The sequence below is a fragment of the Ovis canadensis genome, chromosome 25 (genome assembly GCF_042477335.2).
Source record: "Ovis canadensis isolate MfBH-ARS-UI-01 breed Bighorn chromosome 25, ARS-UI_OviCan_v2, whole genome shotgun sequence".
In the NCBI taxonomy this organism is placed as follows: Eukaryota; Metazoa; Chordata; class Mammalia; order Artiodactyla; family Bovidae; genus Ovis; species Ovis canadensis.
In genome coordinates, this window is record NC_091269.1 from 48,002,119 (window position 1) to 48,026,741 (window position 24,623).

The window sequence follows — 24,623 nt, forward strand, 5'->3', positions numbered from 1 at the left end:
CCCGGAAAATGCTGTTAATGTTTAAGTTCAAGGAGCCCATCAAAATTTGGAGGAAAGCCTCTTTAAAAAAAGGAAACACTGTATAACATTCTACCTTTAATTTTCAAAACCTGAAAACCTTCTCAAGCCTAGGAAAGCTAATGGTATTTCATCTGTTCTCTTTATTGGACCATGTGCCCCATCCTGTGATTTTCTTAGAATTCTATAATACTTCATATTTTTATGCTTTTACTTTGTTTTTCTTCTCAGGATGATCTTTCAGGAAAGAGCAGGGAAATCCTTTTTCTCCAACAAACCTTTCTAATTTTTTTAAAGCTCTTTGAATTTTCTCACCATTTTGGTATATATATTTCTCAGTTTTTATGTACTATACTTTCATGTACTTGGTTATATAAACATTATTTTGTACTGGATGTAGGCTTTTCTGTGTTTGTTTTATTCTTACTCGTTAATTTCACATTTGTCTCCACCCAAAAAGTTGTCTCTTGAATCTTATTTTCATTAAATTTAGTGCAATTTTAAATTGCTTTCCTGGGAAATTAGATGCACATCATTATTGGGGTGCTTTCCTTTACCTCCCCAGAGTTGTTACACAAAGTATAGCACTCGGAATTACCACCAGTCTCCACCCTCTTATCTTCTGTCCACATTGGCTCCGCTGAGATCCCTAGCCGTTAGCTTTGGAAGTTCAGCGGCTCTGCTGCTTCCTCTGCACGAAAGTTTTGACTAAGGTTGGTAGCTTTAGTAGCTTATGTTTAATTTTCTATGTTGGATATTTTCTCTTGACCCTTCAAGATTGACTTTTGACTCTTTCCCTTCCCTATTTTGTGCCCGAAGGTCCTTAGAAAATTGCTGAGTATTGGTAGCATGGAGAGAAAATGTCCTTGTGAGGCCCTAAATTTTTTAAAATGTGGTTTTAAATCCCTGGGAGCCCCAAGGTCAGGTGAAAGTAGAAGAGTTCAAAAAGAAGAGGGGGCAGGTTAGAGCCTGGAAAGTCAAATGATGGGACTTAGAATATAGCCTAACTCCAGGAACATTACTGTATCCTTTCTGTGGGCTTGTTGAGTTCCATACTATTCCCAGGTAACTGAAGGAGAGAGTTAAATATTTTAACAATCAAGATTGCTGAATATGAGACTGGCGATTTTTAAACAAGTGATCATATCAACAATAAAGCATAAATCTTGTCTTAATAAGACACCACTTGCAGTTCTATTTTTCAGATTAATGAATATGATTAAAAATAAGATAGAATTAAAACTTTAGAAAACGGTTAACAGTTAAAATCCAAATTGGATGTGAAATAAAGGCCAAATTGTTATTTTCAGTCATGTGGTGCATATTTCCATATGTTCTAAAAATCCTTAAGAACTTGGCATAAAGTTCTGCTAAAATAATTTCTGCTTCTTAAATGACAGGTGTCCCATCTTTTATTGTAGTGTTAACTCAGAATCCATACAGTATGAAAATGCATAGTACGAAAGATAAATTTGTAAGCATTTGCCTCAGAATCATCACTGTAGTACATTGACTTGCAGCCTATTTCTATATCCTTCCTCTCCTTCACCTGGCCTCCTTATGTCTTTACTTGCACCTTCTTTTTCATTTTAACCACCATCACTTCTCTATCAGATGGTTCTTGTTTCTACTTCTGAATACATTTAAACGCCATTTATGCAGTCATAAAATCTTATTGAATTTATGTTTAAACCTAATGGGATTCAGCAGTCATTTGAAACTGCAACATAATTATTAAATGTTGATTTTAATGCCAGTGATGATTCACATTTTCCAACCTCTGTATTTTGCAATTTGTTTCTCTTGGCAGGAGTTTGTTTTCATATACATGAATAAGGCAAAAGGTTTCCTGAATTTTGGCTTTCAGAAAGAAGGAATGAATCTTTTACTGTCTTCTGGTGGTTTGGTCACTAAGTCGTGTTGGACTCTTGTGAGGCCATGGACTGTAGCATGCCTGGTTCCTCTGATCATGGAATTCTCCAGGCAAGAATACTAGAGTGGGTTCCCATTACCTTCTCCAGAAGTGAAAGTCGCTCAGTCCTGTCCAACTCTTTGCAACCCCATACAGTCCATGGAGTTCTCCAGGCCAGAATACTGGAGTGGGTAGCTTTTTCCCTTCTCCAGCAGATCTTCCCAATCCAGGAATCAAACCAGGTTCTCCTGCATTGCAGGCAGATTCTTAAGCAACTGAGCTATCAGGGAAGCCCCTTACTGTCTTCTAAAATGTTGCTTTACCTTTAGCAAAAAGATACAAGCAGTAAAAACTGACAGATATTTAAATCTCACTGATTTAGTCCAGTCATTTCTTGGTAGAATCTCTGGACTTCTGCTTGAAGGAGCTTTCTCTAATATGCTTTCTGTAGTTCTTAGGTACCTTCCAAAAACTCAGTTGTATAGTCATTGAATTATATACTTAGACGGACTTGAGAAAGTGTTAAGCCTCTCATTCTCAAGGTGAGGAGACGGAGTTTGCCTTGCCCACAGTCACACTATAGGTAAAGAAAGAGACAAAGAAAGAACTGGAATCCAAGTTTCTTTTTTTTTTTTTAACAGGTGCATTTCTTTATTAAAAAAAATGTTACAGAGGACATCTTCAAAACAGAGTAGATTAGCAGGGCTTTAGTATGTGTGCTGCTTTTTTTTTTTTTTTTTTTTAATTTTTAGTTTTTTATTTTTTAAATTTTAAAATCTTTAATTCTTACATGCATTCCCAAACATGATTCCAAGTCCAGGATTCTTTGATTTTATTTCATTATATTATGTAACTTGGAAGGAAAACCTAAATAAAAAGGTTTGCCCAAAATTTATTATATTGTGTATATATTTTTTTTTAGTTTTTTATTTTTTAAATTTTAATATCTTTAATTCTTACATGCTATTTTATAACTTATCATTTCTATACTTTACTTTTTGAGTTAAATTATTTTGTATTCATCACCTGTTCTCTGATCTGCCATCTAAAAATCTTCACCTGTCTTCCCTGTTATATCCAGTCTGTATATTGCCACTAGATAAATCAGTCTTTACAAAGTGTAGAACTAATTAGGCTGCCTATCACATAATATCTCTCACCTCCTCCATCGGCCTACCACATAGTTAAATGAATTAAATCCAGTCTTCTAACTCATTGCAGTGTAAATCTGCCTTTCAAATCTTAGTGCTTTCGAGTCCTGTATTCATAGCTTATGATCCACCCACATTGGACCACTTGCTACTGACAGGACACACCTGTCATTTTCCGTACCTTCCTATCCTTCCTAAAATTTTGCCTTTTAGATTTATAGCAAATTCTACTTCTACCGTAAAGCCTTTTCTTTTGTTTTCTCTCATTTTCACTTCCATTGCAACATACTGTAGTCCGAGTTTAATTTTTGCTTTCATCTTCATTATTTCCTTATTTTTGATTAATCAGATGAGTCTTGCACAGTGCCTTATAACTTTGGAAATAAAAAGTACCTAAAAAGTCTCTAATATGGTCATTGGTTGCTAAAATTCTTATGAAAGTTAGGGATTACTACCGTCCCTATATTCCTGCATTAGATAATCAAAAATCTATCCAGGTCATTAGAACCAAGAGAAGTCCAGCAACTCCCATTCCTATCCAGCAATCAATAGTATCTGACTAACATTGTCATGGTGATTACATGGAGGCTGGAGATACAAAATACCTGCTATGAAATGCCTGTTCTGAGCCTATTACAGTCACCAAATTTCATAGTTTATGCAATATCTGTAGAATATACACTGTTTATATTTTGCTTTGGGGAGACTAATCAGAGGCCTTTTTTTCTTATGCAGTTGCACATAAAATCATGCCATGTTCTGTGGCAGCTATGTTTTCAGATGCTGTGCATGATAATACACTGAGTAATTTAGGATGCTCCTGAAAAACCTTAAATAGAACTTGATTTTAGTATTTTTTCATATATGCAGTTTATGCAGTTTGCTTCTTAAGAATGTACTGTTGCTTTTTTGTGACTCTTGACTTTTCTTGCCATCATTTCAAAAAAGAAAAATAAATTACTATCTACCTATTAATTAACAAAGGGTAATTGAAGGAAGTAGGGAAAACCACTAGACCATTCAGGTATGACCTAAATCAAATCTCTTATGATTATACAAGGGAAGTGAGAAATAGATTTAAGGGACTAGATCTGATAGATAGAGTGCCTGATGAACTATGGATGGAGGTTTGTGACATTGTATAGGAAACAGAGATCAAGACCATCCCCATGGAAAAGAAATGCAAAAAAGCAAAATGGCTGTCTGGGGAGGCCTTACAAATAGCTGTGAAAAAAGAAGTGAAAAGCAAGGGAGAAAAGGAAAGATATAAGCATCTGAATACAGAGTTCCAAAGAATAGGAAGGAGAGATAAGAAAGCCTTCCTCAGCGATCAGTGCAAAGAAATAGAGGAAAACAACAGAATGGGAAAGACTAGAGACCTCTTCAAGAAAATCAGAGATACCAAAGGAACATTTCATGCAAAGATGGGCTCAATAAAGGACAGAAACGGTATGGACCTAACAGAAGCAGAAGATATTAAGAAGAGGTGGCAAGAAGACACAGAAGAACTATACAAAAAAGATCTTCATGATCAAGATAATCACAGTGTGATCACTCACCTAGAGCCAGACATCCTGGAATGTGAAGTCAAGTGGGCCTTAGAAAGCATCACTACAAACAAAGCTAGTGGAGGTGATGGAATTCCAGTTGCGCTGTTTCAAATTCTGAAAGATGATGCTGATAAAGTGGTGCACTCAATATGCCAGCAAATTTGGAAAACTCAACAGTGGCCACAGGACTGGAAAAAGTCAGTTTTCATTCCAATCCCAAAGAAAGGCAATGCCAAAGAATGCTCAAACTACCACACAATTGCACTCATCTCATTTCCAAGCCAGGCTTCAGCAATACATGAACCGTGAACTTGCAAATGTTCAAGCTGGTTTTAGAAAAGGCAGAGGAACCAGAGATCAAATTGCCAACATCCACTGGATCATGGAAAAAGCAAAAGAGTTCCAGAAAAACATCTATTTCTGCTTTATTGACTGTGCCAAAACCTTTGACTGTGTGGATCACAATCAACTGTGGAAAATTCTGAAAGAGATAGAAATATCAGACCACCTGACCTGCCTCTTAAGATACCTATATGCAGCCCAGGAAGCAATAGTTAGTACTGGACATGGAACAACAGACTGGTTCCCGATAGGAAAAGGAGTACATCAAGGATGAATATTGTCACCTGCTTATTTAACTTATATGCAGAGTACATCATGAGAAACGCTGGGCTGGAAGAAACACAAGCTGGAATCAAGATTGCCGGGAGAAATATCAATAACCTCAGATATGCAGATGACACTACCCTTATGGCAGAAAGTGAAGAGGAACTTAAAAGCCTCTTGATGAAAGTGAAAGAGGAGAGTGAAAAAGTTGGCTTAAAGATCAACATTCAGAAGATGAAGATCATAGCATCTGGTCTCATCACTTCATGGGAAATAGATGGGGAAACAGTGGCAGACTTTATTTTTGGGGTTCCAAAATCACTGCAGATGGTGATTGCAGCCATGAAATTAAGAGATGCTTACTCCTTGGAAGGAAAGTTATGACCAACCTAGATAGCATGTTAAAAAGCAGAGATATTACTTTGCCAACAAAGGTCCGTCTAGTCAAGGCTATGGTTTTTCTAGTGTTCATGTGTGGATGTGAAAGTTGGACTGTGAAGAAAGCTGAGTGCCAAAGAATTGACATGCTCTTGAACTGTGGTGTTGGAGAAGACTCTTGTGAGTCTCTTGAACTGCAAGGAGATCCAACCAGTCCATTCTAAAGGAGATCAGTCCTGGGTGTTCATTGGAAAGACTGATGCTGAAGCTGAAACTCGAATACTTTGGCCACCTCATGCAAAGAGTTGACTCATTGGAAAAGACTCTGATGTTGGGAGGGATTGGGGGCAGGAGGAGAAGGGGATGACAGAGGATGAGATGGCTGGATGACATTACCAGCTTGATGGACATGAGTTTGAGTGAACTCTGGGAGTTGGTGATGGGCAGGGAGGCCTGGCGTGCTGTGATTCATGGGGTCGCAAAGAGTCAGACACAACTGAGCAACTGAACTGAACTGCATGTAAAGGTAGCAGAGTAGGAAGAGAAGTTATTGATAACTGAAAATCGCTATAATAACAAATCCATTGTTTAGTGTTGGTTGTCCAAGTGAATGTTAACCATGGCAGTGATAAAGTGAATTACTCTGAAGTGGAAGTGGGTGATACAATAATGTGCTCCTTAATCCAGCTCCTTGCCTTCATCCTGCAACTGCTAATCCAATATTGCCTAATTACCAGACTCTTCTGGGTTGGTGAGCACATCTCAGGCAGGCCCCTATTTTGTCCAAACCATGTCTAATATGCTCTGTCTAGTGAAGAATTGACTTTCCTGTTTCTGAGGTAGAGTGCCTGTTAATTAGAAATGTAACTCAGATCATTCCTTTCACCATGAAGTTTTTAGATATGTTATCATTGCTTCTAGCTTCTGTTTCCAGAGGCTCACTATCTAAATTAGATCTTGTTCTTGGAAAACTTGGACATCCCTGGTGGCTCAGATGGTAAAGAATCCACTTGCAATGTGGGAGACCTGGGTTTGATCCCTGGGAAGGGAAGATCCTCTAGAGAAGAGAAGAGCTCCCCATTCCAATATTCTTGTCTAGAGAATTCCAGGGACAGAGGAGCCTGGTGGGCTGCATACAGTCCATGGGGTCACAAAGAGTTGGACATGCTTAACCAGCTAACACTTGGAAAACGTAATACATAAGATCAATTTATGAAGGTCAGTTTCTCTTCTTTTGAAATCAGAAAATTTAACATTACGTCTTGAGCTGCACATGTATGGGGTTGTATCTATAATGATATGTGCACTGACAGTGAAAAAATGATATGTATTACATTGGATGTATTAGCATTCATTTACTAAAGAAAATAAATGGCATTTTGAAGTTGTGAATCTACCATAATGGGTTGTGGCTGGTTGTAAGCTCATTTAGACTTCTATTTCTATCCCAAGTGCTATAAATTCTCTAATTATCATATATGTCAGCAAAGTAAAATAGTAGCTTATCATAAAACCACTTAGTAGATAACTTATCAAGTCTTTAAACCTGAGTTGAGACTTGCTGTTTACCCCTGTTATTTAATCTGTATGGAAGAGGTTGTTTTGTGGGTTTTGTTTAGTTATTTTTGTTGATTTTCTTTGTAGCTGTTCTTGCTACTTCCATTATAAATATTGCTGCTTATCTTTGTTGAGCTGTATTAGACCCTTTGATATCCACTATCTGGCAGTGATGTCTAGACTGTGCCTATCTTTGAAAACATAGTTTAATATTTCAGAGTTAACCGTTCTTCCAGGAAAAACTATTTCCACAATTATTTGTGTGATGCTTGGAAAGAGACAAGTGCCAAAATCCTTTATGGTAACTTCCCAGAGCAGGACAACTGCAGAAATAGCTCAAATACATATTGAATGAATACTGTCACGGAACACCTAAGGCCAGCAATTTGCTGGGGTCTCATTCCAGAAAAGCTCAATATACATGAGTAGAAAGATCTTTTACCTTTTAAAATGTGTTTCTTTTAAAACAGTTTAACTCATTCCAGCTCTCATTTGTTTAATTCATACTCTGTGTGAGGTATAATTCTAAGATACGATATAAAAATTAGTTCTCAAAGAAACTGATAAGGTAGGGGAGAAAATACACTGCGTAAATAAATTGTAAAGCAGTGTAAGAAATAACAGAGAAATATACAGAGCACCAAGATCTCTAAAACAGAAGTATGAAGGACAACAAATCAAGTCATTGATCTAATGTAGAGGTATTTCTTCTTTGCTTAATGTAGGTGAGTGCTTTATCCTTATCATTTGGTAAATCAACAAAGATGTATTATCTGTTCTGGGCAGAGCAACATATCAGATATTTTGAGGATATAAAATAAAAAAGTTTCTATGCTAAGAATTTGTAATCTAGTAAGAGAGATAAGCTGTCTACACACATAACGATTTCCAGTCGGTACATAACTGCCAAAAAAAGAAACCTTTACAATTTTAGCAAAACTCTTCTGCAATGCAGAAAGCCACTTCTGGAGATGGGAAGGAAAGACCATGAACAATTCAAGAAGGCTTCCATTAAGGAGAAGATGGTTGAACTAACCCTGGAGGGATTGGTAGGATTTTGACAAGGGTGGTTGAAGGGTATTCTAATTCATTTAGTGCCTACATGTGCAAAGTAGCATGAAGGCAAAAAAGCCTGAGGCATGTTCAGAGAATAACAAGTATTCTAGTTTGAGTGGCATCTGGTACATGTACAAGAGAATAGTAAAAGATCAGGCTAGGAAGAAAAAGTAGGGGCACTTTATGGAGGACCTTTGAAAGTCAGGCTTTGGAACTTTTATCAGTACTTTATCAGGAAGCAGTAGGTAGCTTTTTGAACAAAGGCTAATCAGAGTTGATATTTAGGAAGGTGGATCTAATGATTGGGTGTAAGCATGCATTCAAATATGCATATGACTGTTTAAGAGACTATAGCAGTAATCTAGGCAAGAGGTAATACAGGCCTGACCTAGGTTTCTGTGGGTAAGAATGACGACAAGACTATATAGGCATTGTGCTTATAAAATGTACTTGGCAGAACTTGGAAGCTGTCAAATGTGAAGAGAAAGAAAATGTCAAAGGGTCTCTGGAAGTGAGGAAGTATATCTGAGGATGTTACCAAATGAAAGGAATAAAGGAAATTACCCCCAAAAAATGTAAAGAGAGACAAGATTGAAAAGTTGATATCTCAATTTCTAGGTAAGACTATGTTTAGGGAAGTTAATAAATTTGAAGATAAGCAACAGGGAAGGTGAGAGAGAAAGGGAAAGATGATATGTAACAGAAAAGTAGGGAGGAATGTTTCTTGGAGAGGGTGGAAAAATTCACACTCTAAAGCATCAAAAAAAAAAAGAATCTCAGTTTTTCATCTGTTAAATTAAAATAAAATTGGAAAAATGCAAGCAAGAGGGCTTAAATATGTAGGAGTAAGTAGGAAGTCTGACCAAAGACTAGAAAGAGGGAAAATATTTATTCAGGAAATGAAGACTAATTGGTAATGCAAAGAAATTTGGACAGGGATTAAAATTATGCTTCTGAAGAAATAGAAGGAAATGACTATTCTTAAAATAGGAGAAAATAAATATTTCTTAAAATAATTATTCCTAACTTTTACACCATGGAGAAATCCTTCATCACTCTAGAAGAGAGATCAAGTCCTATTCAGAAAGGTGAAGGAGAAAGCTAGGATTGGTGACCAACGGGAAAAGTTTCTGAAATGGATATAGGTTGAAGCCGATTTATAATACTATGTACAATAAGTCAAAAATACTTTTAACAAAAATCCCATTTGTTAGCCAGTCACTTTATAATGTTCAGTACAATAAAAATGCCGGTGCTTTGTTACTACCTCTGTGCTGAATTACCTTCATTTCCCAGTGTGTTGTTGGTATCTAATGAAAACTCATACTTTGTTACAGAGACTCCTAAGCACATAGGCAAGCACTTGGATTAAATGTTATCTCAGATTCTGACAAAAGGTTTGTGAGGCGGGGGGGAAAGGGAATTCCCTGGCAGTTCAGTGGTTAGGACTCCTCACTTCCACTGCAAGGGGGCAACAGGTTCGATCACACATGGGGCAGCCCAAAAGGAAAAAAAAAGGTTTGCAAGGTAGATGAATATCTCTTGGTTCTAGTTTGTAGACTTAAGATGATTGTCTCCCATTTCATTATCAAATGCAGTACTGGCTTTTCAAAAGTAGCTTTTTAAACATATTTATCTTAGAGGTCGGGTAAGGGAGTTATGCTTTCAGCTAAGTATTTATGGAGATACATATTATGTTGGGTGTTTCCTATCCTCTTTCTGTAATTATTTTTTTAATAGCCTGACTTTTTTTTCCATTGACTTCTTTATAGTTTCATTTTTGTTGTGGGGTTTTTTTGGTTAGTGGTGGTAGTGTGCTCTTCGCTTTCTTTTTTCTTTTCCTTGAGAGACCTGTATTGATGGTTACCACCATGCCTAACCTTGTTTCTTCCCACTGGCCATTATGAAAATTCTAATTTTGTCTATATTAGATTTGTTTCTAAGGCATACTGCTACTGTACACTTTCTGCATAATTATTGTGACTCACTTGGCAAGAATGAAAATAATACGGGGTTTTGGTGATACTTGAATGGAATGTTGTTATATACACATCCATAGTTTAAAAATTATGACCTGAGAAGAACTACCTTTTCCACCCCGACCCCCTTCGCCAACTAGAGGTTAGGAGATTAGATGCTTCTCATTTTGTTTTCTTTTTGTTTGTTTGTTTGTTTTAAACTATTTTTTAAATGTTATTAAGTCACAATGTGTTCCTATAAGTTTCTTTTTAAGTTAATTCAGTAATATTTTGGGTTGTGAATGTTGTTATGATTTCTAATTGTTTCCTCTTCTCCCTTGAAAGACCAGGAGACTCAAAGAATAGAGGAGCTTTTATGATAGGTTCTGCTGATAGGGTCATTAGGGTGGCCATAGAGGGTGGAAACTATGTAGCAGTGATTATCACACCTTGACCCTAAGGTAGCAGTGATTATCATACCTTGACCTTAGGAAGGTGTGATAGGAAGCTTAGGAACTTTAAGAAGCTTAATGCATGGGATATAGAAAAAATAAAGGATATTAGTACACATTTGAGAGAAAAGATTAAGATACTTAATAAAAATGCCAATCTCTCCCCATCCTAAGGTCTTCGTTTCCTTTTTTGATCTAATTTTTAACACTGATCAGTAATACCTTTCTCATTGCCCCACGTAAACATGTATCTAAACTTGTAAGAATCAATTATTTATCTTGTCTTTTACTGTTTTTTATTAATATAAGTGACTCAAGTTTTGCATTTTTTTTCTTTTTCCAATAAATGAGGGACGTAACATCTGTCTAAAGATACATTTTACTTATCTTAAGGTTAACAAGCTGTAGCCTGGTCTCCATAGGCCTTCAGTTCTTCACTGGTAATGCAGTAAAGAAGAAAAATGTCTGTTTTAAAACTTATACGTATTCTACTAATAGCATAAAACAGGGATTGCTCAAGTTCAAGTGACCTAACATTCATATTTGGAGTCCTAGAGAGGAGAAACAAAACAGATATTTGAAGTAAAAAAGAGTGAAAATGTTCCAAATTTGAAGAATACTATAAACCCAGAAATCAAAGAAGCCCAACAAACCGCAAAAGAAACAAGGAAAAAAACTACACCAAGGAACATCATAATCACATTGCATAAAGTCAGTGATAAATCTTAAAACAGATTTTTAAAGATATATTCTATATAGAGAAACAAAGATAAGAATGCATCTTAGGGCTTCCCTGGTCGCTCAGGGATGATCCTGCCGGGTCAGGAGACATGGGTCTGATCCCTGATCCATGAAGATCCCACATGCTGCAGAGCAGCTAACCACGTGCCACAACTATTGAGTCTGTGTTCTAGAGCCCAGGAGCCAAGAAAGAATGCATCTGAAACAGTGCAAACTGAAACTTAGAGAAAAATTGTCAATCTCAAATTCTATACCCTGCAAAAATATCTTTCAAAAATGAAAATGAGGTTAAGACAAAACAGCTAAAAGAGTTCAGCAGACCAGCACAAACCGTTCAGAAATCATCAGATCCAGCTGCCAGCTATTATGAATACATTTTATTTGGTATTGAATATATACTTTAATGTCTCCAAACCTTCAGATTTTTATTTATGAAAGGAGAAGAATACGTATTTTATGGGATTTTTATGAGGATCAAATGAAATGAAAATAATTGACACCTGTTAAGTGTCTTCATTATGCCATGCACATGGTATCTCACTAGAAATGGAAATAAAACACCCAATAAGAGGCCTACTCCCCTAATCGTTTTCTTATCCTATCACCTCTCCTCTTTTTTTTTAAGCAGCTGAAAAACTTGGGTTAGTCTATAAGTTAGCCCAAATAGCTAGTCAATCAAATTTTGATGAAATACTTTTCCTAAACTTGCTTTCCTTTACCTACCATCATTAAATATGCATAACAGTGGGCGTGATGAACAGCTTTCCTTGGTAAAACAGACATATCACCTAGTAAATCATTTTGTGAAAGGATTAAGTATGTTCTAAACTGAACCTAATTTATTTGGCTTATAATTCAGCTATGTGATTTTTTTCAGTCATGTTTATGAAGGTATACTTTATACACTGTTTAATTTTTATCATTGGATAGGGGCCATGCTTGTCTTTATAGCTTATACATTGCCCCACAGAGTTTTTGACACTCAATAAATGTTAAATAACATTTATATTCAGCATTCTGCAGGCAGGAAGCATATGGTAATAAATGCCAGAGCACAGGTTGAAAATCTCCCAGAAGTTGTATGTTCTTTGAAAAACCAGTACAGATATTTTCATGAATGAAACATTTTAAAAGGGGTTTCTCAGATTTATATTTACTTAAAAATATTATCCAGCCTTTGTTTACTTTATTTACAAGTTAAAACTTTTCCTCTTCACAAATAATTTAGTATTAAAAATAGTATAACATTAATGCAGTCTCATAGGAAAATATGTAAATATTTTTATAAATAAGTACAAAGTACATTTTGTAAATAGTACAAGGTAAAAGTAACTCATAGTGTGAAGGATAGTGTGAAGAAATATTTAGAGGCTTAAGCAATATCAGTTAGTTTGGTTCAGTCATGACCAACTCTTTGGGACCCCATGGACTGCAGCACACCAGGCTTCCCTGTCCATCCCAGCTCCTGGAGCTTGCTCAAACTCATGTCCATTGAGTTGGTGATGCCATTCAACCATCTCATCCTCTGTCGTCCCCTTCTCCTCTCACCTTCAGTCTTTCCCAGCATCAGGGTCTTTTCCAATAAGTCAGTGCTTTACATCAGGTGGCCAAAGTATTAAGAGTTTCAGCTTCACCATCAGTCCTTCCAATGAATATTCAGGATTGATTTCCCTTATGATTGACTGGTTTGATCTCCTTGCTGTCCAAGGGACTCTCAAGAATCTTCTCCAGCACCACAGTTCAAAAGCATCAGTTCTTCGATGCTCAACTTTCTTTATAGTCCAACTCTCACATCCATACATGACTACTGGAAGAACCATAGCTTTGACTAGATGTGTCTTCGTTGCCTAAGAAATGTCTCTGCCTTTCAGTATGCTGTCTAGGTTGGTCATAGCTTTTCTTCCAAGGAGCAAGCGTCTTTTAATTTCATGGCTGCAATCACCATCTTCAGTGATTTTGGAGACCAAGAAAATTAAGTCTGTCATTGTTTCCATTGTTTCCCCATCTATTTGCCGTGACGTGATGAGACCAGATGCCATGATCCTATTATTTTTTGAATGTTAAGTTTTAAGCCAGCCTTTTCACTCTTCTCTTTCACTTTCATCAAGAGGCTCTTTAGTTCTTCTTTGCTTTCTGCCATAAGTGTGGTGTCATCTGCGTATCTGAGGTTATTGATTTTTCTCCCGGCAATCTCGACTCCGGCATGTGCTTCATCCAGCCCAGCATTTCACATGATGTACTCTGCATATAAGTTAAATAAGCAGGGTGACAATATACAGCCTTGACATACTCCTTTCCCAACTTGAAATCAGTCTGTCTTTCCCTGTCTGGTTCTAGCTGTTGCTTCTTGACCTGCATACAGATTTCTCAAGAGGCAGGTAAGGTGGTCTGGTATTCCAATCTCTTGAAGAATTTTCCAGGTTGTTGTGATCTACACAGTCAAAGGCTTGGAAGTAATAAAGCAGAAGTAGATTTTTTTTTCTGCAACTCTCTTGCTTTTCCATGATCCAACAGATGTTGGCAATTTGATCTCTGGTTCCTCTGCCTTTTCTAAATACAGCTTGAACATCTGGAAGTTCACAGTTCATGTATTTTTGAAGCCTGGTTTGGAGAATTTTGAGCATCATTTCGCTAGCATATGAAATGAGTGCAACTGTGTGGTAGTTTGAACATTCTTTGGCTTTGCCCTTCTTTGGGATTGGAATGAAAACTGACCTTTTCCAATCCTGTGGTCACTGCTGAGTTTTTAAAACTTGCTGACATATTGAGCGCAGCACTTTAACAGGATCATCTTTTAGGATTTGATTAAGCAATATAAGTCTTCATAATGCTATAGTCCATAGGGTCACAAATAGTCAGACATGACTGAGCAACTGAACTCAGCTGAATATAGGAAAGAAATTAACAGCAGATAGTTCTTTATCATTAAATGTCAGCATGACTCAGAGGTGTATCACTGCTACAGCTAAGAAATGATTAATCACAATCAGGTATAGAAAACCATTTAGATAATATGTTTCTAAATTATCTTTCCTTTATTTTCTCACCTGTGATTGATCTGTTAGCCACGCTTGTTTGGTTTGACTTTTGTGAGGATTTTTTTTAAGGATTAGCATAATCTGAATAGAGAGGTTTTCTGAATTGGACCATGTTAGTTAAACTCTTTTAGGCTTAGATTGCTCATGTATAAGATGTGGATAGAGAATCTGGGCACAGCTTAGTTCGGTGCCTCTGAATTCAGAGTCTCTTACAAGGCTGAAGTCAGGATGTCAGCCAGGGCTGTAGTCCTGTCACTGCCTGGGGAGGATTCACTTCCAAGCTCATTCACGTGGCTGTTAGCAAGCCCTAGATCCTCTCTGATGGTTAGTTATGGGCCACTCCATGGGGGAGCTCACAACATGGCAGCTCATTTCCCCTAGAGCGAGAGCTGAGAGCGAGCATGTGAGCAAGAGAACGAACAAACGACATCCCATCACTTTTTGTCAGGTATTTGTTAAAAGTGAGTCTCTTAGTCCAGACAACACACAAAGGGGAGAAAATTTTACAAGGATTTGAATGTCGCCAGTTAGGCACACAGTAGGCAACCATTTTAGAGGCTTCCTGCTACATATATGATCCATAGATAGGACAAATCATGGAATGTACTCTGGATGCTCTGAAATTCATTTGCTTAAATTTTCCTAAGATTTTACCAAAAGCTTGAATTTAATAGGTGATATGATTTTATAGTTCACATTAAATATTTTCCTTATTCCTAGTAATAATCCAGTCAGTTTTGTTGGCCTCCGTTTTACTAATATAAACTGATATATACTGAGTGACTTGCCCAAGATTACGTATCAAATGAGCTATAAAATGGTAACCTTAGTGAAGATCTTCTAAGCCAACTACTCTTTCTATTTGTCTGTAACTGCTTCCTGACCAGTACTATCTTGCATTTAAAGCCTTCAAGAAAGGCTTCATACATATAATTGTATAAAAATATATGGATTTTATTTATATGCAGAGATTTTTATACATAGATTTATATAGATAGAGACAGACATAGATATCATTCCATCTTAGACTCTCATGTGCACCGCACCATTTAGGATTTACAGTATTGTTTCAAATATTGCAAGTCAAAGTCCAATAAGATGTATAACAGCTGTAACACTGATGTATCTCTAGCATTATAGTATCTGTTAGCCTAAAACTGTCCTTGCAGGGTAAATACTAGTTGGATGGAGAGATGAACAAACAAAATAGAACTGTTTTGGTGGTTCCATTCTCCCTTGGTTTTTCCCAGAGCTCTGGCTGGACTCCTATGACTTGAGTGAAGACCATGCAAACGCCAGTGAGTTTGCTGCTTCCTGTTTGCATTGGAGCAGCAAAATAGTTTATTTTGAATGGATGAGCTGCCTTCTGTGGATAGTCAGAAGTTTTCTTTCTTTGGTCCTAAGTTGGATGTTCTTTTTTTACTTCAGTCCATGAAGTTTCAGTCAACACCCAAGATCCCTCGTGTCCTATATCGAAAAACAGAGTGGTAACATAAGCAAGCAGATAATAGCTCTAAATGGATTCAGTGCCTTGAAATGTAGAGCCAGAAGTAGGAGAGCAAGGGTTATGAGCTATGATAGTGGTGGGTAGTTTGTAGTTACACCCTTCAGATTACCCTGGAGAAAAGAGAGATGATTTTTTAAGGCATGTTGCTAAATTCTTAAAATAACTTTGTGGTTTGGTTAGTAGGAACATCTTGTTTCCCTAAAGGAAAAGGATAGTTCCTACAACCAATAAGTTAATTTGGCAAAGTCTCAGGATATAAGGCCAATAATACAGAAATCATTTGTATTTCTATGTAACTAGTAACAGATAATTAGAATGAGAATAATAATATGGCCTGTTTATGGTTTTAGTTTTATAGTGACTACAGATAATTCTACATAAAATCAAGGTGTTATCAGGCAAAATGCAAAGAAAATGGTTTTCTTCTTAGATATAAAGGAAATTGTTGTATTTTCATACACACAAACACACACTGGAGTTGTTCCTTCCTTTCCTGTATAACCTGAGAACTGTGCTTTTTAGTAGCGGTTTGCTAATCCCTTTAAATAGTTCTTCATGTAAGTATTCCATAGTTTTCATTAACCATGAATTTCAGCTTTATTTTTTAAACCTCTACTCAAAAACTGTTCTTGGTTGTTGCTGCATCCTTTTAGCCTAGTCGATGAAGCAGCAAGCCTACTGCAAATCCTAAATAGCGTGGTGTAGATGAGAGCCTAAGACTTTAATTATATGCCATTTTATTCACAACACTCAATTCCAGGAAGGAAAAAAATGACTTTGTTGTTGTAAAAAGACATATGTGAGTATCATTCATTGTAAACCAAAAATGATACTGTATTATGGCTTAGACAACAATGGGAACTGATTTTGAAAATGTGACCTGTATGAGAAGCTGAATAATAGTGAAAGTTATCAAAATGGAAAGTAGTGTTAATGTGAAATCCAGCCTTCTCAGAAATACTCTTTCCTGGCCTGTTTCGTTTTGCTTTTGTTGCTTGTCATGCATGAATGAAAGTGCTACACTCTCAGGGGAGCAGGAAAGCCTCTGTGTCGGTTGTTTATTTCCTTAATCCCGCCTCCTTTGTGATTTTTGATGTCAGATCTAAAATGGAAAGCCTGTAAATATAATGATTATCACATGGATAATCACCTGCATTAGGGACCGCCATGCTTCTCTATTCTAACCCTAGCTGTTCTCCACATGTCACATCCACTCTGCGGTTGGATTTTAACCTGACTGCTTCATTAGATTTGTGAAACTCAGTACGTGGCGCCCTGGGGCAGCACAGATGGGGACTTGCTTGTTTTCTTTTCTCACTTTTACTGCGAAGGCACGCTAAAAAGTCCTTTTCAATTTAGTGTGATCAGTTCACTTGGAATTACCCCTGATATTTGGAACCTGCCTTACTGTTCTGCCCACCATTTATGCCTTTTTTCTTCCCTGATTTCTGACCTAATGCCTTTTCTCTTTTGTCCCTCCATGCAGTGAATCTTAGGACTAAAATTCTCCATCAAATTCTTACTGGGTCAAACTGTTCCTCTGTGTTGTTTTATTTGTTTTGCTGTGAGGGAAAAATAAATGTTGTTCCATCGTTGTATCTACAAACACCTTCAGATCAGAGGTTAGCTGTGGGAAAGTCTGCAGTGATGTGAGCCAGCTGCCTTTACTAATGGAGTGACTGGGGGGCACCAACCCAAGATCAAAGGAAGGTGGGAGGAAGTCGGGAGATAAGATCTTTTTAAGCTATAGAACAAGTGCTTAGCTTTTCAGTGATAGGGCACAGCTCTGCAAACCTGTGTGAGGGGGCGCTAAGATAGAAAATTGAGTTGACTTTTCTTCAGCATGTCCTTCCTCAGTCAGAAATATGTTAGTGCTTGGAATAGTTTACAGATGTGGAAGAGTCCTAGGGCTCAGTTTCATTGAAGAATAATGATCTGACATTGGTAAATGTGCCTTCTTGCAATTAGTCAGTTCTGTTGTACCATAACGGATCACAGTCTATTGCTTCTTACTTTGGGGAGCAAAACTGGATATTAAAAAGGCAACTTATCTACTGTATGTGAATTTTGAGTTTTTATGTCTTAGTACAATTTTAGTTGTACAGATTTGTCATATTAACTTTGTCTTACAGTCCTTTAGGTTTCTTTCATGCCTCTGATAAAGTTCCATATAAATAAGTAGTTCTCACAAAGCTGTTTTGTTGTTTTTTTTCTATAAGAATTAGCTTGGTTAATTCTTGAGTTGGACAACTTGGAAAAATTTTACATTGCTATCTTTTGAACCCTATCCTTTTCCTTGACATCCAAGCTAGTAAATATTATTGACTGTCTGGTATACAAGATTCTGGTGGAAGTAAATTGTCAAGAAGGCTAACCATCCTTACCCCAATTGTCAAGATCATGATTTAATTTGTTTTATCTGTATCAACTAAGGTTAACTCAATCAGTTTTATGCTTCTCTAGTGAACAGCCTAAGGAGCTGTACTTTCAGCTTATCACTTTCTATTAACTTCAGTGTTTAATTGTGATAGTATGTTTCACTCTTCTCAGACCCTCAAAGTGGTTCTTTAAACTTACATGGTATTAGTATATTGGACTATAACTGCATACATACTTCTTTTCTCTATGTTTTCCTTAACATGTAGATAGTACCCAGATTTGTGCTGGAGACATTAACTGTAGTTTCTGCCTTACATGGTTTGGTGCAGCAGTCATTTTAGTCAAGTTGGATCTGCTCACTACTCAGGCTCACATCCCATCCTTCTATTAATATCTCTTGGCAAAGATAATTCTGGAGGAATGTAAGTTAAGATGTAGAGACTCTTGACAGTTGTCTGCAGTTTTTTTTTTTTTTTCGTCTTCAAGAGGGAAGTGGAATTGAAAAGTAATATTGCCTCCATTTTCTGTATCAGTACTAAAATGAAAATATATGCACAAAGTAGAGAAAGAAGAAAGGGAAAGGATTTGATTACACAGATGTGTTTTTGTCATTTGATAGCCTATTATAAGGGCATTAGATTATATAATAATGTTCATCAGATTGTGCCCTTAAGATATATTTAATATCTAGAAAAACATTGTTTTCAAATTTTTAACTAAATTTTAAAAAATATTCAGCATTTGTTACCCTGTCATCTTAAATCAGAGAGAAATGCGGGGGTAGACATTTTATTACACAAATTTTCAAACAGGCAAAAATAATAATACTGAATACATCTAGATACATTAATATTTTACCATTTTTGCTTCACTTTCTTTTTTTAAGTTTTCTAAAATAAATTACATATACCATGCCATTTTATCCCAGGATACTTCAGGATACACCTGAAAATCTAGGATTTTTTCATATCAAGTTGATAATCCCTAACATTATTTGATTTCCATTTCATAATCAGACTTACCCAAAATGTATTTTACAACTGGTTTGTTCAAACAGTTTCCAATTAAAATCTGTACATTACTCCTATACATTTTATCATGATGTTGACTTACTAAAAAGACCAAGATACTTGTCCTGTCTGACGGTAAAGTGTCTGTCTACAGTGCAAGAGACCCGGGTTCGATCCCTGGGTTGGGAAGATCCCCTGGAGAAGGAAATGGCAATCCACTCCAGGACTATTGCCTGGAAAATCCCATGGACAGAGGAGCCTGGTAGGCTACAGCCCATGGGGTCGCAAAGAGTCGGACACAACTGAGCGACTTCACTTCACTATGGATTTGTTTATTAGCTTTCTCAGTGTATCATTTAACTTGTTCTTCTATCCTCTATATATTTCCTGTAGATTGCAAGTTATTGAATAAAATTTTGATTAATTTATGTTAAAAACTTTATAGATGGTGCTCTGTACGTTATACTACATTATGACAGAAACCACAGACTATTTGGTGATCAGAATATTAGGTAGTAAGATTGATCACTGGGTTAAAGTGATGACTGCTTGATTCTTCCACTGTAAAGTTATACTTTGCTCCTTGTGACCAGCATGTGATCTTTGATACTTTGATTCCATGAAATAACCAGTTCCCCATCATTCTTTAACCTAATGAATTGAGCATCCTTTGATGACCTTTGCCTGAATAAATCAGAGATTGCAAAATGGTGGGTTTTCTGAATCTAATTTATTAGCAAACATTCTTCTTACAGAAGAGTTTTCTGAAAGGTATTGTTTTAATTAAAAACATAACCATCAGCATCTTCCTTAGGTTTCAAATGATTTTCTTTGTTGGGGTCAAAACACCTGAACTCATGGTGACAGCTACAGTAAAAACATGTACTACATCTTCTTTATTTCAGCTTGTGAAGTGTGTTGACATTTGCTGCCTTTTTTTTATGCCAAGGAAAAAAGAAATCTTTTTTTCCGTGTAAGAATAAAAATTGAACTATGTGAGTATATTGAGATAATTGTGTAAAAAGAAGACTGTTTGAATGAGTTTCAAAATGGATTATTTCTTCATTACCTAGCACTTTATAATTAACTGTTCTTTTTTTTTTATTTCAGGAAGCTGCCACTTTTGCTAGAGAGCAAGGCTTTGAGGTGAGTTAACCCACAATTGCACACTAAACAGATCCTAAAGGTTTTTTCTAGCTGATAATGAAGTTCTGTTGGACAGTGATTGATGTGCTATTATACTCTCAGAGCCTCGCAGCAGTTGCCATGGAAACTTGGCAGTCGTCATGGTTTCTTTGTTCTGCCAGCACAGTGTTATGACGCACTCTGCTAGGTCTGCACCCAACATCGCCTACAGATGTTATTTATTGAATTTTGAAAAGCCTCTTGGGAAGCCAAGAGGTTGGGCACGGTTTCAAGCTGCCTCTGCAGATATGGGGCCTGTCAGTTTGTTCAGTTAAAAAGCTACCTCATTAGCTGCATTACATTTCATAAGAATTCACTGCTAAAGCAGTGGTGGAGCAACACTAAATAGTGAAATATAATGTCATTTAAATAATTTCAACCTTACCACATGTAGATTATCATTATGTAAATTAATTTCCAAAAGGTTATACTTAACTGTTGTTAGGAACTGACTAGTTTAAATCCTTCTCATATGAACTTCCTGTTTGAATCTTTTTTTCTTTTCTTTCTTTTTCCTCATTTCTTTGATAGCATAAAACATATACATTATCTGAAACACAAAATTGATAATTGCTTTAATTTTCAGATAATCAGTTCTGTTTTCCTTATAGAAATACTATCCTGTTGAGATTCCAAACTCCATATAGTTGTTGTTGGCAAAATTAAAATAATAGCCAAGACCATGTTTTTACATATGTAGTATCTACCTTCTGCTAGATTGTTGGGAAACACTGACTAATCTAAACCCAGGCTAATTGACAGAGATTAAATGAGTGTGTGATTTTTATCACCATCTTATTTATTTAGCCAGAACTCTGTAGAATATTGTGTTCTATATAGCAAACTGGAATGTGTGATGGAAGTAAGTTTTTTAAATTTAACCTGACTAGATCTGGAATATATAGAAACTCTTTCCTTATTTGCATACTCAGTATTGTCTACCATGTACAGAAACTGTGAGCGTTGACTGGATATATTAGTAAGCTTACTTTGAACTCTTTAGAGAAAGGTGTTTTATAAAATTGTGAAGGAAATGTTACTTAAATGTACTAAAGACAGATTCGTTATTAAGCAACAAAGTGATACATGTGTATGTTATCCATGTCATAGGACTTGACAACCAAGGTGCTGCTTTTTCTTGGGGGAAGATAGTGAGCATGTGGTATAAGTATTCTACTCTCAAGGTCCTATATAAAAACTGTATCAGGGCAGGAAGCTGCCTCATAGCTCTCAATTAATGGAAACTATCATCATTTCTTGGGAGTTTGCTTTTTTTATTTTAACATATTCTCATGAATATAAGGTTGAGTCACATGAAGAAGGAATAAAGATTTCCAAGTAATTTTTATCTAATTTAAGTTTCCCTTTGTAATTTCCCAAACTGGCAATTGCTGTACAGGGCTAAATGTAATGAGGGGAACGTTCAATTTAGAAAGGCAAATGTTTTGATCATGAAACTATAAGTAAATATTTTAAGTCATGTTATAAAGTTTCACTGATTTTAAATTTCAGTGTTAACAATTAATATTCTCCATTGTTACATAAAAACTCTTCAAATAAAACATATATAGAGTATAAATTTGTGTCCTATTTTATGTGCTAACATTTAGAAATGTATTTCAGTTCTAAAAAATAACCACTTTTATAAATGCTTAGATATGTAACATGTATAACAAATGATTCTGTAGTACCTGATAATAATTTTAATAATTTATTAAACCTTACTAATTCAGTTTTATTGTCCTGTTGAGCTAAATGCTTTGAATATGCCTGGTTTAAATTCAGTCTTAGCAACAAGCTACTTTTTCTATTTTCTACTAACTAACACCATATTAACCTTGCCATTAGTTCTTACTTATTGACTCTAAAGTTGTTTCTTTTTACCATAAGTCTGCCATAACTGATTACAACATATGAACAAAGTGATGATTATAATAGTATACCTTATTACCTCCTGACATAGCAAAACTCAGTTGGTAATCTGACGATGGTGTGTTAGATTGTATAAAGCATACAGTGTCTTGATGTATCCCTTCATGGGTTCCCTGAAATACTGTAAGCATTTCAGAATCTGTAAAACCCTTGATTAGAATACCCTGAAGTCAGTATTTTTAATAAAATATAATCCTTGTACTGAATGCTATCTAGAGAAAATGAATGATTCTAAAATGTCATTAAAGTTTCCTTAGTTGGTTAGATAGTAGTATGAAGGCATAGATTGGAATCTCAGTATTTTTAAAGACTCTAACGAGAATAAATCATTTAACAGTTTAATGTCTGTGGGAATGTGTCAGTGCTTTCAAGTCTTGTGACAAACTAGACAAGATCTGTATCTATTTCCTCCCAACTTTAATTTTACCTCTTAATTTGAGACATGAATGAGAGGAGAGAAGTGAAAAAATTAAAGAGAAAGAAAAGGTGGGCACTTTTTCTTCCCACAAGTCCTACCTTCATTTTCTGTTATAAATCCCAATCAGTTCCCAAAGCCACTGAGTGTTGCCACTAGTGATCTTTCTGCTAAGAGACCAATCCAAATGCATCTAAAAATAACCAGTGTTTATCATCAGGAAATATCCTCAGTGACATTGTTTATGATATTCTGGTTAGCTTCTCTGCAAATTTCAGATAATCTTTCTTTAAGAAAAAAATCTTTAATCTTTAAAGTGAATTGGGCAATTTTCAGTAAGAAGCAGCAGCTTAGGAGTGCACTGGAGAATGAGATAAAAACTGGAACTGGCCAGAACACAAAGCAGAAGAGAGAGGAATGTATATATATATAGGTTGATGGAAAATTGCATAGTGCCTGATTTAAATGACAGACCTGCTAAGAATTTAAAATGACAATTCTTGGTGTAAAAAGTTTCATGGGGCCTTTTATTATTTTGGAAAATCGGTTCAGACTGCAGTGTGTTTTTCAACCAACCTTATCTTAAGTTGAACCGATTAAAGGTTTGTATTTTTAGAACCTTAATAGAAATGAGGCACTTAGCAATATGTTTCATTATGAAACCTTTTAAAAGCACTATTGAAAATTGATTTAAATTAAGGTGAAGAACATACCTCCAAAACCTAAATAAAACTATTCTTTGTGTTCTCATTCTCAGTGCAATAGAGTATATGCCAAATGATGAAGAGAATTCATACCTTTTCTATTGTATCGGTTACTCCATTTTACTCCAAGCAGCAAATTTTAATTTTCTTATTTTAGAGCTCTAAAATACAATACTTCTAACCATAGAGGAAATAAAGCAATCCTTTTCCATTTTCCCACTTCCCTACAGCCCATGACTCTGCCCAGAGACTTCCAGGCTTATAGTCTTTCTCTGACCAATGACAGCTCTATCATCTTAGACCACTGAGAGAAGAAAGTATTGAAAGTGCTATCCAATAGGCATCCAGAAGCCATGTGTGGCTATTTAAATTAAATAAAATTCCAAGTTCGGTTCCTTAGTCTCTAGGCACATCTCAAGTGCATGCCTACGTAGATAGTGACTACCATATTGGACAGAGCAGATGTAGAACGTGACATCCTCACAGAAACTTCCATTGATTAGCCCTGGATAGTAAGTCCACAGAGGGTTTCAGAAGGTGTTGATGACCAAGGAGTTCTCCAAGATTTTCCTAATGTTCCTGTTTTCCTCACAAATGTAAAGAATTCACAGTGAATGGTCGCCAAGAGTTTCTGGAAATGAGACACTGAATTAGATCATGTGTTGATGGAGTACAGTACTGCTTCCCTAAGTGACTGAGTTCCAAATGATAACAGTTTTGAAACACTCAGTTAACAGAAAGAGATAGAATAGTCTTGATTATCTTGATTTAATCACTTACTCATTCAACAAATCCACTTGCTGAGCACTTACTTTGTGCCTAACGCTTCGATAGACCCTGAAGACAAGATAGAAATAATGAAAGTGTACAGTAAAAGAAAAGATGGGAGTCTCCTATTTTAGATACTCTGATCATTGGAGTGACTTCTGAGGAAGTAAAACTAAAAAAACACAAATATCAGTCGGACACAACTGAGTGAATTCACTTTCACTTTTCACTTTCATGCTTTGGAGAAGGAAATGGCAACCCCCTCCAGTATTCCTGCCTGGAGAATCCCAGGGACGGGGGAGCCTG

The 24,623-nt window shown here is 36.2% G+C and overlaps 1 protein-coding gene across 2 annotated transcripts in view; it reads left to right on the plus strand.

Moving 5' to 3' along the window:
• ADK (adenosine kinase) overlaps positions 1 to 24,623 on the plus strand; it is a 543,033-nt gene that overhangs the window by 414,992 nt on the left and 103,418 nt on the right. For both annotated transcript variants that reach the window (XM_069572166.1, XM_069572167.1), the window contains exon 8: positions 20,424 to 20,459. In XM_069572166.1, coding sequence (XP_069428267.1) covers positions 20,424 to 20,459 — 36 coding nt within the window. The remainder of the gene's footprint in view (positions 1 to 20,423; positions 20,460 to 24,623) is intronic.